This window comes from Marmota monax, unplaced genomic scaffold (assembly GCF_021218885.2).
Source record: "Marmota monax isolate L192 unplaced genomic scaffold, Marmota_monax_Labrador192_F-V1.1 WCK01_AAM20220418_F8-fsc00153, whole genome shotgun sequence".
Classification (NCBI taxonomy): Eukaryota; Metazoa; Chordata; class Mammalia; order Rodentia; family Sciuridae; genus Marmota; species Marmota monax.
The window spans coordinates 2,573,361-2,587,800 of NW_026692146.1; the positions used below are offsets into that span (position 1 = coordinate 2,573,361).

The 14,440-nt window shown below is 34.1% G+C and overlaps 1 protein-coding gene across 10 annotated transcripts in view; it reads right to left on the bottom strand.

The window, feature by feature from the left end:
• Enah (ENAH actin regulator) overlaps positions 1-14,440 on the bottom strand; it is a 147,694-nt gene that overhangs the window by 40,980 nt on the left and 92,274 nt on the right. For 4 of the 10 annotated variants that reach the window (XM_058571804.1, XM_046419307.2, XM_046419327.2 and 1 more), the window contains exon 4: positions 1,147-1,203. The exons of the other annotated variants lie outside the window; for them this stretch is intronic. In XM_058571804.1, the coding sequence (XP_058427787.1) occupies positions 1,147-1,203 (57 nt within the window). The remainder of the gene's footprint in view (positions 1-1,146; positions 1,204-14,440) is intronic. 10 annotated transcript variants of the gene reach the window in all.

Genomic DNA, 14,440 nt, shown 5'->3' on the forward strand with positions numbered 1-14,440 from the left:
CAAATGGGCTCACAGATGCTAACTGTGTCACCTGAAGCAAATCTAAACTAATAATTTTAGATGATTAAGAAGTACATTAGAATTCTCTTTTTATAATTTATAACGTGCTTCTTTGCCTAAACTTTTAAGTTCATAAATTTTAAAATCATTCTCTTTAAAGAAACAATATCAGTAATACTGAGGAACCACATTAAAAATTCTGAGTCACATGGATAAAGTACATACATGGAGTTGAACTGTTAACACAAATTTGTTGTAGTATATCACTTCATAAGTTTTATCTCTCTCACAAAAAAATCTGGCTAGTCAAGGTATACATGAGTCAAAAAGGGGTATATGCGCATATGTGCGTGCTGTGTGTGTGTGTATAAACTCAAAGAACTAAGTCGCTTTTTGGAACCTGGGTTTTCAAAATAGAGTTTCAGAATCAAACAGTGATAAAAAGAATTTAGACAAGAACCTCTCTCTTTTTATCTTGTATGAAGGTAAGAAAAACATATATATATACACACACACACCACACATATTTGATTTTCTCTAATTTGGGGCAGTTATATGACATACCTACATTGTCTATACAAATAATACATATCTACAAATGTGTATATGAGTGTGAAAGAAAATACTGAGAGTAAATTCACTAAGCCACAGATCTCAACTGCTGAGTAAAGACTCAATCAGAAATAAACCTACTAAAGCAATAAGTTTACATCTGCCTCTTACAACATGCACACCTAAAATTAATTCAAGTTAAGCAAAAGCTCCTTTTGAATAAGGCACATTTACATACCTCAAATCATATTAAAATGAATATATTTTCCTTAAATTCTAAGTTAAAAGTTTGTTCCCAAACAAAAGAGTTAAAAATAAAAGTAAACAAACAAAAGCCCCCTCTCATTTGTGTTGGAAGAGGTAGACAAAAATAGTTTTAAAATCCTAATTCTAACTAAATCCTAACAAACCAACTAAAAAGCTGACCAAATCACCTACATGAACCACAACAAATATCACAACATAAAAACAGCTTGCTATAATATCCCAAATACCACAAACCAGACCATGGCCTAAGGAAACAAAAGTTATGGAAATGTGCAAGTAGTATGTACCACAGCTTGAAAAAGTAAATGTAAACATAATGTTGCTTACCACAGAAAATACATCGCAAATTAGTGCTGTCCTGGGTAGCAGTAACCTTGCTCTGGGCTGCAACAGACACCTTGGTGTTAGAAGCTTCAAAGGACAACGGGGCCATCTGAAGAACTTCACATTAACTAAAAGGTGCTTTGAAATGTTCAAAATGTATTTATACATACGTCCTATCTAGATTCTCATCCTGGAAGCTCTGTAATTTAATAAAAACGTATCCTCTTTAACATAAACTCTTAAAAATAATTTATATGTAATGTTATTTGTGGAAGACCCTAGAATAAATCATAGATCAAATGATGTGCTTACAGCTTAATTATTTCCTGAGTTATACAATCAAAGAGGGCAATATGCATTTTAGGATTATACTGTTTTCAAGTTAATGAATTACAGGAAGTCAACATCTATGGCCATCAGAGTTAATTTCATAAGGACTATTCTCCCCCATTTAGGAGAATTACATCTGGAAAAAAAATTTAGGGAAAATACTTAAGATTAATTTAACATATTAATGCATTTCTACCAGTTGGAAAATGATCAATGGCATTATAAACAGCCTAATGCAATTAAATAATTGTATATTCACTAACATAAAATATCTTTGTTTGCTTTGCTCTTTGAAAAAAAAATAAACTATTCATCGTTTACCAAGCACATTTTATTGTTTCTTCTTTCTTCATTATGTATACATACTTAACAAAATACCTTATAAAAATGTGTAGCTTCATCAAATAGGTAATTTTCATTAAAATTTTAGCTTAAGTGTCAATGAAGTCAATTCTTTTTAGGAGAAACAACTTAAAAAAGTGATAATTTATGAAAAGGGAAATAGCTTGTCTGAAATCAAGGTGATACTCAACACTGGGATTGAAAAAAACAAAAGTAAAATATACTTTCTTACTATTACATTAGTGACATCTAAAATGTTACTCATAATTCTCTATAAAGTCTAAAGAAATTCTTGTCAGCACAGGAAAGATTTTCTTTTTCCTTCACTATTAATCAAGAAACCATTAATGGGTTAATAATATATTGGCTTAAGAAAATCACATAAAAGCAATCACATAAAATGGCTTTAGGCTTTCCTAAAGCTATTTTCTTTAAATAATACAACTTCTAAAAAATTCTAAAAAATTTCAGTAGAATCAAAAGCAAACCAATTTAAAGAATGCACATGTGAAAATAGTAAAGTCTTAAATTCAAGAAAAATTCTTCATTGTTTTTAGAAATAGACAATATAACCCAAATAAGTCTTGCTTTAAAAATATTACATATAGCAGATATTCGCACACACAAAATAATACTAAAAAATGTCAATTTTGCTAAATACTTCCAAGCATCCAATCTATTATTATTAAAGTTACATGCACAATACTTATAATAATAAGATATAGAAAGACCACAGACATATCTATGTCTAGCAAGCTAATAACACTATACCAAAGGAAATAAACATTCTAGAAACATTTTGATAAGTTTAGACAAACTGCTTTTTAAAACCCTGTCTTACTAATGTTTATAATCAGCTACTTCCATAAAACTTTTATTAAATAAACATGCCTAGTTTACAGGTTTTATTCTTTAGTTCCTTTAATTCATATTTAAAGGAAAAAAACCACATAAGGACAATTTTTTAAAACTTACAAGAAAAACCTGAGAGAGTATCTCGTTTCTGACAGCAAAGAAACTGCCACATCCCATTACTAATCATTTTAGCAAAAAGTCATCTGACAATTGTCAGAATGCAGGTATACCATTATTATTGCGTTATGATAAAACATTGCTAACCAAGAACTTTCAGTCTTTTTCACAATTTAAACTATTTAGCAACATTCTTGCATTTGGTATCCTTAAGCATCTTCTTTCCACTGATTTTTACTTCCTACTAGCAAGTAAAATATTGATCTTCATTCTGATAAGGTTGCTTGAATTCTACTGCAGTTTGCATTTCCCGAAGATACTAAATTATTCATTCCATCATATGCATAAGGCTAACCACACTTCCTGCTTAATATTGATACCATTATTAACTCTTTCTTCACTCAGAGGAAAAGGGTAGAATAGGAAAGAAGATTCATTGTCCAGGTTGAGTAAATTCAGTAATATGATTTCAGCATAGTATTAAGCTAACACTGATAATCCATTTACCTTACATTTTACTAAAGAAAGGACATTTCTCTTTAAATTAGTCATATTATAGAGGCTTAGTGCTGACAGAAATTAGGGTGAGCCACAAAAACAAACATAACTAAGGAGATTAGAAAAGTACATTAATATTGGAAAAATGACAGACTGTTTAGACTTGATCATTATTACTATATTTTATTACTGAATATAATTACTACAGTAGACCCAGGATGTCCATACTTTTAACATCAGAGGTTTCTACTATTAGCAGTTATACCCAAGGCAATCTGCAATGGGGATATTACCCATCTCAGCTTTTATTCTGCAGATTAAGTGAGATAAGGTTTGCTGAAGAACTGGTTTGGATTTGATTTGCAATCTCTAGAAAGCTGGTCTACTAGGTAAGTGAACCTGAAATCAGCACCCAAATTAGTGGTGTTCACACTTCTGACCATCATAAGGCTCCCAGGAATTTCCCTCATGACTGAAAAGAAGTAAAAGCAAAGGTCTGTTCTAAGTTATCTGGAACAGAAGGGAGACAAACACCACAGTTCTGTGGTTGCCTACATCAAAACAAAAATAAACAAGGCAGGTACCATATTCTAAGGCACTGTGCTAGGAGATGTGAGAATAACAAATACTAAATTTTATTCAAAGCAATAAGCATTTTAAACCTGCATTTTGAGACATTTTTGTAACTATTACTTCAAATTTTGCTTCAAAACATGTATACTTTTTAATTAAGAAAAAAAAAAAAAACCAAAAAACTTTCCCTACTTCAAGAAATGGAGCATCTAGCATTACTGAGAATTTCTCTTATTTGTTTTTTCCTCAATCTTATGCAAAACTGAATATCTTATGCCAAACTGAATATATGTTTGGGCTTTACTCCTCCCTTGTTTCTGGTACTCATCCCCAACTTAGGGCTTCAAATGCATTTTATTTCCTTCTAAGCAAATATGACAATGATGGCTAATCGGCTGATAAATTGCTGGTTATTATGCTGCCCTGGCAATCAATAGTCTTATGCTCCTCAGTCTACCTCTGTTTTGTAAAGCATTTATTTTTAGCTGTGGAATGGATGACTTTGCCTCGAGCTAAAGAAACTTTGAGAAAATTAGAAGTGGAGGAGCCTATAAAACAGTCATATCCTAACAGTTCTAAAAAGCAAAAGTAACCTGTGTCCCTATTCAGTTCTCTGCTTCCTCATCTTAAGTACAGATCAAGACCTGTCCATCAAATCTCCTTACAATGCCCCCTTGTCTTTTGTTACTAAAGACATTGCTTAGTATATACTCAAAGAACACACTACATTCTGGTAGAATGCTACTTTAACAAACACAATTAGCTTCTCACAAGAGAATGTTAACTCTCTAACCAGTGCTCAAATAGAAATGTAAGACCCTCCTTGCCCCTTACATTTTACTCCTACCATTTAAAACCAACTTCCAAATCCTGTCAATGCAAACTCCTAATTTCTCTTTCCAAACTCTCTCCATTCTATCATTCTTGTTTCATGTTTAGTAGCACTCAGTGGTACGAAGTTTAAACTGTATTGGGGAAGGAAAGGAACTAGTAACACTTCTGTTTTTTTTAATTTCTTCTACTGTTTTTATTTTTGTTTTTATAATATATGTAATGTCAACACCAACACATACACACACACACACATACACACACACACACATATATACAAACAATAACACATATTAGGTACATACTTCAGAAATTATGAAGACTGCCAGCCAAGACAATGTCAATAGCATCATCTAGTTAAGATATCTATTCGAATCTTAGTATCCGTCTCCTTTCCCACAGCAGCCAATGACACTTTAATAACTAAACCAGATCCCATCATCCTCCTCAGCAAAAGTTTTTTAATCATTTCCACTGCTTGTAATGTAAACCCTTTCTGTGCAGGATATGATTCTGCCTATCTCATCTCCTTTGCACTGCTCTCTATGCTTTAGTTCACTGTCCCTTCCTCAATGTGCTATATGCTCCTCCCTCCACAGGGCAGTTTTCATACATGCACATCCCTTCTGTCTCTGATTTTTCTCTTGGGCAACTGGCATGCTTCTTTTCTGGATCAGCTGGAACTTTCTGGCAGTCAACACTCAATCAGAGTTACTATTAACCCTCAGACAACTGTTTTGCCTCACTTACTAGAAGTTCTTAGTTCCGACTTCACAACTTTTTTCCCTATCAGCCACTTCAAAGGTCTGAAAGGAAATAATATTAACATAAAATTGGATAATACCAAATTTTATAAAAAACATAAAGAATATGTCTAGAGATAGGATAAAAGTTTTAGTTTAATATTAAAATTAGGATAATTAGTCCAAACTTATATTTGGGCAAGAAAGAAATGAGAGTTCATTTTGCTTTTTTTTATTATTGATGAGTGTGGATGAATAGAGAAAAATCTGTGGTAGCCTACAAAATTAAAGTTTTTTGGGGGAAATAATAAAAGCACCCAATTCTGTGGTGGTGGGAGGAGTATATTCAATGATGAGGATGCCTCAGATCATTTTAGAGAAAAACACAATTTCACTCTTACATTCACTTATAAAGAAATAAACCGAATTTAACTATGAAAAGTATTTGCATTGTACAAGTATAAAACAAAGACTTTCAAAGACCATGTCTGCTTTTTGCTATTTCTATATGAGGGGGAAAAAAAGAATTAAGAGAACCGAAAAAGTCTGAAGTTTCTAATTCTCTTAACTAATGCTCTTAGATGGGGAAAAAAAAAATGAAGGCAGAGGAGGTAGGGCAATTCTGGTCAACAAAACTGAGCTTGGGGACTAAGAGGAAAAAACCTCAGAGATTTCACAATTTGGCTAAGCAATCATCTCTATTTATATTCAATTTTGGCATAGAAAACTGCTACACAGTTCTCCTTTTCGCATTTATAAAGTTCTTAAGACACTGACTTTAAAAAACTAAACAGACTTCTTGCTTTTAATCTCTTTATTTAAAAATAAATATTAAAATTCAGTCATTACTTTCACTAAATACCATATTCATAACTTTCTACTGTTAAAACGTTAAAACTAGAGTCCATTATCAGATCTTGGAAAGCATGCCTAAACACCTGAATATATATGAGTGCATGTGTGTGCACGCGCGCGCTTTGGAAGTGTTGGAGAATGAACTAAGAGGTGCTTTACCACTGAGCTACATCACTACTCAACCCCCTTTTTGTAAAATTTTGAGACAGGATCTCACTAAGTTGTCCAGGTTGGCTCAAACTTTTGATCTTCTGCCTCAGGCTCCTGAGACACTAGAATCACAGGCATGTACCACCACCACACAGCTAACTGGAAGAAGTCAGTCACAAAAGACCACTTACTGCTTGATTCCATGTTCACAAAATGTCCATAATATGCAAATCTTTAGAGACAGAAAGTAGATTAGTGGTTAACAGATGCTAGAAGGGATGGATGAATGAGGGCTGGGGTAAATAAAGGGGTTTAAGTGTTTATTTTGGCATGAGGAAAATGCTCTGAAATTGTGGCAATGGTCACACAACCCTGTGAATATAATAAAACCATTAAACTGAATACTTTACATGGGTAAACCAAGTAAATCTCAGTAAAGCTGTTAGAGGGAAAAAAAGAAAAGAGCATCATGCCATGAATGTGTTGTCTCAGAACTGTTTATAATACAAAGTTGAAAAATCCATTTTTCATATGAAAAATACTTAAATTGATGATTATCTCTGAGTGGTAGGATTTTAGGTGTTCTTATGTTCTTTATGCTTTTCCATACTGCTTAAATTATTTATAAGCAGAGCACAAAACTTTATAATCACAAGAAAAGAATTTTCTGGAGTAACAAATGGCTATGCTGGAAATAAGAGTTTTATTAGCAAGAATGGCTCTTGCTAGACAGAATACTAAATGGCTCTAGTTTCTGACAAAAGAATTTCACATAAGCAAAGAATGATGTTACCCCAATGATAATATCAATGTGATCTTAAAAATCTGGAAGGACTGCAGCGTCAGTACCAGATACCTTTTCCAAATACCAGAGCTGATGTGAAACAGGTGCACAGCAGCTTTTCTGAAACAAGGCTGCTTTCCAACAGAAATCAAAACCAAAGGCATTTCTTACATGACTTTGAATATACATCCACTCAGGATGGTTTACCAAAACTCAGAACTGTCCTAGTTAAAGCTGTCTCCTTTTCCAGGAAACCCCATTGCCTTTGTTCTCTTCTTTCTCTCTGTACAATAATTCATAATACTTTTAAGAAGTTGCTTACCAAGAAGCAGTCTCTATCTAAAAACAGGACAGCTAATGTCTAAATGACAAAGAGGTCCAAACTTACTTTCTGAAATTAAAAAAAAATGTCAAATTTTATCAAAAGAATAGCTTTGTTGAACACATTTAAAAATCAAATTGTGTTTACCTTACATGGGATTTATTAAAAAGAATTAAATATAAATTACTGGTGTGGGTTGTCAGAAAGGACATTTTTAAAAAATTGTTCTACAAACTGACCATTAATAAACTTGATCTCTGCGATATATCCATAACAGTATTTATTACCCTACTCTTTTAAAAATATATTACCTTATAATTTGTAGGTCATAAATTTTGGTACAAATTTTGGTACACTATTTCAAATAACGATGGTATGTTTTAGATGAAAAATCACTACACTCAAGGAAATGAAAAAAAGAAATCACATAGGTTGCCAAACATAAAGAAAAAAAAATTAAAGAGAAAGTTGAACTGGGAGTGCCATATTCTTGCTCTTAAGAGTCAAATAAATGTTACTCAGTAAAACATTTTATTTTCAGGAAAACTATGTATAAAATAGTATAATGTTTTAAATGATATTTTTAGTAGTTTAGTTCAATCAATAGGCTTAATGGTTTACTTTCTTCATTAAAACATTTCCACATTAAATCTCAGTCTTTTACTGACCACTTTCACAAAATGAGATACTAAATCAGCAACAATGCATTTTTTATTTAAAAGCAAAATAAAATATGGTGGGACAGTGCTGTAATACTAGCAAGAGCCCAGAAGGAAACACAATATGAAACCCCAATACCAAGTTGTAGGATCTAAGATCTTTCCAATTTATTGTGAGTGCTAAATTATATAATGACTCTTCTATTTAGAATCATCTGTCTGCCTCACTAGACTTGGCACAAACCAGGTCCAGGCCATTTTACATGGAACTCAGATAAAACCAAAGGTAATATTTGTGCCATATTTATATTCCTATTACCAGCAACTATCATAGTGTTTGGCACATAAAAAGTAATCAATACATTTGTTTAAGCTGGGTTTTTACAGAATTGATGTAATAAGAACTCACTGAAGATACACTATTTGCTAGCTGTATTTCTTCTAAGTACTGTATTTTATACACCTAAATAATACAGATGGAGGGGGAAGACAGTAAATGAGAGTCAATGAATCTTTATATTAAAAAAGGTACAAGGAAAATATAGAAGATCAGTAACATTTAAACAAAAATATGGGAAAAAATTTTTATTAAAACAATATTTTTGTGGAGAGAACAGTGGGAATAATGTAAAGCAACAACCCAGAAAAATCTAAACTTGAGTCTTAAGGAACTGTAAAGTTGAGATCCCACAAATTTTCAGGAGTGGGGGATAGTTTTCAAAGCAAGAAAGAAGAACAATTCTCACAGCTACTTTACAGACTAAACAAAGTCAAGTCAAGGCAAAATTCTTTCCCAAGACCTCCCATAATTACCATCAGAAAGCAGGGCAAGGAGTGATGCTAAAGGAGAGAGTGCCTTTAGAAAGGCATGGGCCACCTTTCCACTCCAATAACTTTATAGTGAACTTATTTTAAACAAGTCAAGACTCAGCAAGGCAGCTAGAGGAATCATATAATCACTCTGCACAAGAAGATGAAATGCATGAGAAATGCTGATGGAATATTTTAAACAACACTTACTCAAACTCATATGAATTAAAGGTTAAATGTTGATAGAAATATCACTGCTGTGTTAATTGGCAATGTGGAAACAACAGAAAGCCTTTCTCTTCTCAGGGATGTAAAACTTGAAAATAAAAACACACTATCCAAACTAAGGCCAAAATACCTACTTAAAAAGGAAGTGATATAATTCAAGAAGAGTTCCCAAAAGCAAAAGTTCCCTTTAGAACAGTGAAATAATTGTGACTTTCTTAAGAACAGAATTATAGAGACTCAAATGGCTATTTATATAAATAATATTATAATTATTATGGTATTAAATATACTTAAAATCTGTTCATACAGATTAAATGAGACTATAGGCTACATTTCCAAAAAATATGTATGTCTATGGCTTGATGCAAGAAACACTTCAAATAATTTGATTATTATGTGCAAGTAAGTGCTACCATATTAGCACTGTCAATAATTTTGATTATCAAATTTGTTTATACAGTCCAGAAGTTAACAGTCTAAAGTGTTCTGAAAAAAGGAAGTAATAAACAGATACCACAAAGCTCAGGATACTAAAAGAAGAAAGACGAAGTGCAAGGGCACAGGTACATGAGAGTGTTCACATAATTGGCGGCGGCGGTGGCGGGGGGGATCAGGTGTTATGATTTAGGTATGAGGTGTCCCCCAAAAGCTCATATGTTAGACAATGCAAGAATTTTTAGAGATGAAATGAATGGGTTATGAGAGCCTTAAGTTAATCCACTGATATGGATTAACTGGGTTATAACTGGAAGCAGATTAGAAAAGGTGGGTCACTGGTGGCATGCCTTTGGGTTTATATTTCATCCCTGGTGAGTGGAGCTTTCTTTCTTTCTCTCTCTCTCTCTCTCTCTCTCTCTCTCTCTCTCTCTCTCTCTCTCCCCCTCTCCCTCTCCGTCCCTCCCTTCCTCCCTCCCCCTCCCCTCTTCCTGATTGCCATGTCCTGAGCTGCCTTCATCCTCCACACCCTTCTGCCATAATGTTCTGTCTCTCAAGCCCAGAGCAATGAAGTTGCCATGTATAGAATAAGTCCTCTAAAACTATGAATACCAAATAAACTTGTCCTTCTCTAAAACTGATCTTGTCAGGTCTTTTGGTCACAGTGATGAAAACTGACTAAAACACCAGGTCATGAAGGACGAAAAGCAGCATTAAGAAGTCTGAAACAGGGGCTGGGGTTGTGGCTCAGGGGTAGAGCACCAGCCTGGCATGTGTGAGGCATTGGGTTGGATTCCCAGCACCTCATAAAAACAAATAAAATAAAGGTATCGTGTCCATCTACAACTAAAAAGTTAAAAAAAAAAAAAAAAGATGTCTGATAGAGTCCACAAAAACCCACTCTATCCTTTTTCCTAGCAACGTAAGGTTGATTCCACTAAAATTTGAAGAAGAGACTGGGATGCTGATTTCCTGGGCATTCGGGTCTCTCATCCAGTCAGTGGAACAGGTATGGTTGTGACTGTGTGTCGTGACTGTTCCCATCAGAGTAGAAGTGGTTCTTGTAATTCATTTCTTAACATCAATAGACAAGAGAGATGCTCTTTAATTAAATCCTTTCTTTAACTTGATAAAGATGAAAACATCTTACACAAAGGTACCAAACTTTTGACTGTTTAACTCTCATAGAATGCTACTCTAATTCATGAGCAATACCTGATAAAAATTCGCAAATACAGGTAAAGCAACTGTTTACAGATTACCATGCTCACACACAAAAGCATGCCAATAATCCCAGATGACATGTGCAGGTCAATGCAACTTAATTATTAAATTCAAAGCTTTACTGTAAAATAAATCTGAAGAGAACTACAGTCACCAGCCAAACCTTTTACAAGGTGCCCAAGTGCCAGACAAGCAGAGAATAAAAAATATGGGGCAGACAGAATACAGCTCCATATGACAACAAACTTCAGGCTAAAATAACTTTCTTAAAATTATGAAGCCCAGGGCTGGGGTTGTAGCTCAGTGGTAGAGCGCTTTCCTAGCACATGTGAAGGACTGGGTTTGATCCTCAGTACCACATAAAAATAAATAAAATAAAGGTATTGTGTCCATCTATAACTAAAAATATATACATATTTTTAAAAAGATTATGAAACCCAGAAAAATAGTAACTACCTCTTTTCACTTTTTAATCATTTCACTATAGAGCAGGACAAGATCTCAAGTCCTACTATGCTCACTTTAAAAATGAATGGATTAATGAATGAATGAATGTATGAAATCAGACTCAAGTTATGGTCAAGCTAAATCAGCTTTCCAAAACAGCTAGTGACCAGGGACTTAAAGTCACCCAAGAAACTACTGAAAATTTATTATACAATGATATATAAAATTTATATTATAATAATTCACATATTTTGTGAATATATAATTCATAAATTAACATTATTTTGAAAAATCACAAAAATAAAAGTCATAAATGTACCTTGAAACTACAAAGCAAAGAATCTGGTTTTTAAGAGGCAGAGCTAGTTACACCAACAATGGTTACTGTGATATAAATGGATGGTTTACAAATCTAAACATGGGGCAAGTTTTGGATATTAATCATGAAAAGGGCTACCAGACCTCCATTTCCCCTTCCATTGAAAGATGATAATGATAAAAGAAATTAGAAATAATCTCTGCCCACTCTGTGACTTGCAAAGTCTCACTATTAAATGCCAACCTCTGATGATGACTTCTTCATGGGGAGAGAAAAAGGTTAAATACAGAAAGAGAAGGAATTAAAAGAAAAAAAAAGACAGGAACAAAAATTTCTCTATTGCCAACAAAGCTATGCATGTCCACCTACATTAAAGGGACAGAAAATAAGAAATAATTAGTTCCCATGCAACAGACAGCCTTCAAGGTTTCTTTGCTGGGCTATCTGGAAAAGATAAAAAGACAACAGAAATTGTGTTCTTAATCATTCTCTTTCCCTCAAATTATGGCAGTCATTTTCAAAGGTTGTTGATTTTACTGGGCGTGGTGACACACACTTGTAATTCCAGTGGCTTGGGAGGCTAAGACAGGATTATCTCGAGTTCAAAGCCAGCCTCAGCAAAACTGAGGTGCTAAGCAACTCAGTGAGGTCTGACTCTACATAAACACAAAATAGGGCTCAGGATGTGGCTGTGGCCAAGTGCCCCTGAGTTAAATCCCTAGTACCTCCCATTCCCCCCCAAATTAGATCTTAGGATCAAGTTAGACAAAAATGTGCTGGGAAGTAATATTGGCCAAATTATATTATTATGTAACAACAAATCCCATCAATATGTACAACTATAATTGCACCAATAAAAAATGTGGGGGGAAAACATGGAGCCTCATAGATCATCTTGGGAGTGTTGCCCTTAGAAAAGATTAAGGTAATTCTCATGGAACCCCTTGATTATATGTCACAGGAGAGTTCTTATAACACCACAGTTTTAGCCCCTCCCATTTGCTCTTTGGCTTCCTGTCTGGCAAGGTGATCTCTCACTACCCAGCATGCAACCACCAGGGTGATGCCATTTGCCCTGAAGCCCTCACCAGAGTTGAGCAGAAACTTGCTCCACACTCCAGAACTGTGAGATAATAAAGCTCTTTTTAATATAAAGTTGTCTGCCTCTAGCATTTTGTTAATAGTAACAGAAAACAACCTCTTATCCATTTGATATCTCATTTAATAGAATAGAGCTTATTTCATTGTTTTTGCATTCAATGCACTGCAGTGTGTTGCTTGGTAAAGTATAATCAAGTCTGGGCACGATAACATACAGCACACACCTGTAATCCCAGAGACTCAGGAGATTAAGGCAGGAGGATCACAAGTTCGAGGACAGCCTCAGCAACTCAGGGAGGCAGTAAGCAACTTAGTGAAACCCTGCCTCAGAATAAAAAATTTAAAAAATAAATTTTAAAGGGAGCGGGTTGGGGATGGAGTCCAGTGGTAAAAGCATCTCTGGGTTCAAATCTCCAGTACCAAATAAATAAAATAAGTATAATGAAAGGGTCATTTTGAGGTCTCTTCAAAGGGTTCAAAGGGGAATGCTCAAAGATCCTTGAGACACCCTTTCTAAAACTTAAGTGAGGGTTTGAAATTCAAGATTCCTGATTCTACATCTGGTTCAGCTCAAAAGAAAAATCAAAATATGCAAAGTCACCAAGTACAGAGTACTCTAGGCATTAATCTCTCTTATAATGAGGAGGTCTATGGATTTTAAGAGGATTAGCTACAATTAAATATTCTCTCAAACTTTCCTTTTTTAAAAAATATTTATTTTTAGTTTTAGGTGGACACAATATGTTTATTTTATTTTTATGTGGTGTTGAGGATCCAACCCAGCGGCCCACGCATGCCAGGCAAGAGCGCTACCACTTGAGCCACATCCCCAGCCCTCTCAAACTTTCCTTTTAATGACTGAGAATTAGATATGGAATAATTTAAACATCAAAGATAATTCTAAACCCAACAAATGGCAAGAATTTAATATATAATTCTCACATCCATCCACAGTCATTTTCTGTTCCAATTCTAGTCAAGAACTTCATATAAGTTCTTGTGGGTGAATGAAAGATAAGAAAAGGAGACTAAGGGAAATGAAGAAAAAGGAGACTAAGAGAAATGAAGAATGAGGAAATGAGAATAAGGGAATGAGAATTTGGCCCTAACCCATCCATTGTAGGTAAAGAATACACACATATGTATTCTCCCTTGGGAGAACTGAGACATTAGTCACACAAATCATTTTCCTCACAACTTAATTTTTTCATGAACCCTAACTTAGAAAGTTAACTACACTGTGCTGAAAATTGAGGCTTTGAGATATAACAGGTAGGGCATAGGAATTGAAAGCCTGACCCAGTAGCTCCCAATCTTTTCAACAGATAGAGGTCCTTTTATTTTATTAACTAACCCTCTTGAACTTGACATTTAGAGTGAATCTATCCAAAGAAACTGTATTCATGATTAATCTTTGTTCTTTCACAAGTAATCAAAGACAGCTTAGTTTTTAAGATAATAGATATCACAGTAATGTATTGCTCATTTAGTGGTCTAAAATACTGAAAATTAACTCAGGTCTACTTCCTGTGAGTACTAAGTTGAACTCCTCTACTCAGAACAGAATTATATTATTTACAAAGGAAAAGGAAATTCACACATATTATACAAGCTAACTCTGTTAATAAAAATTCTAAACGATGGGTTTAACACATTGTTTCTCTAATTCTACTT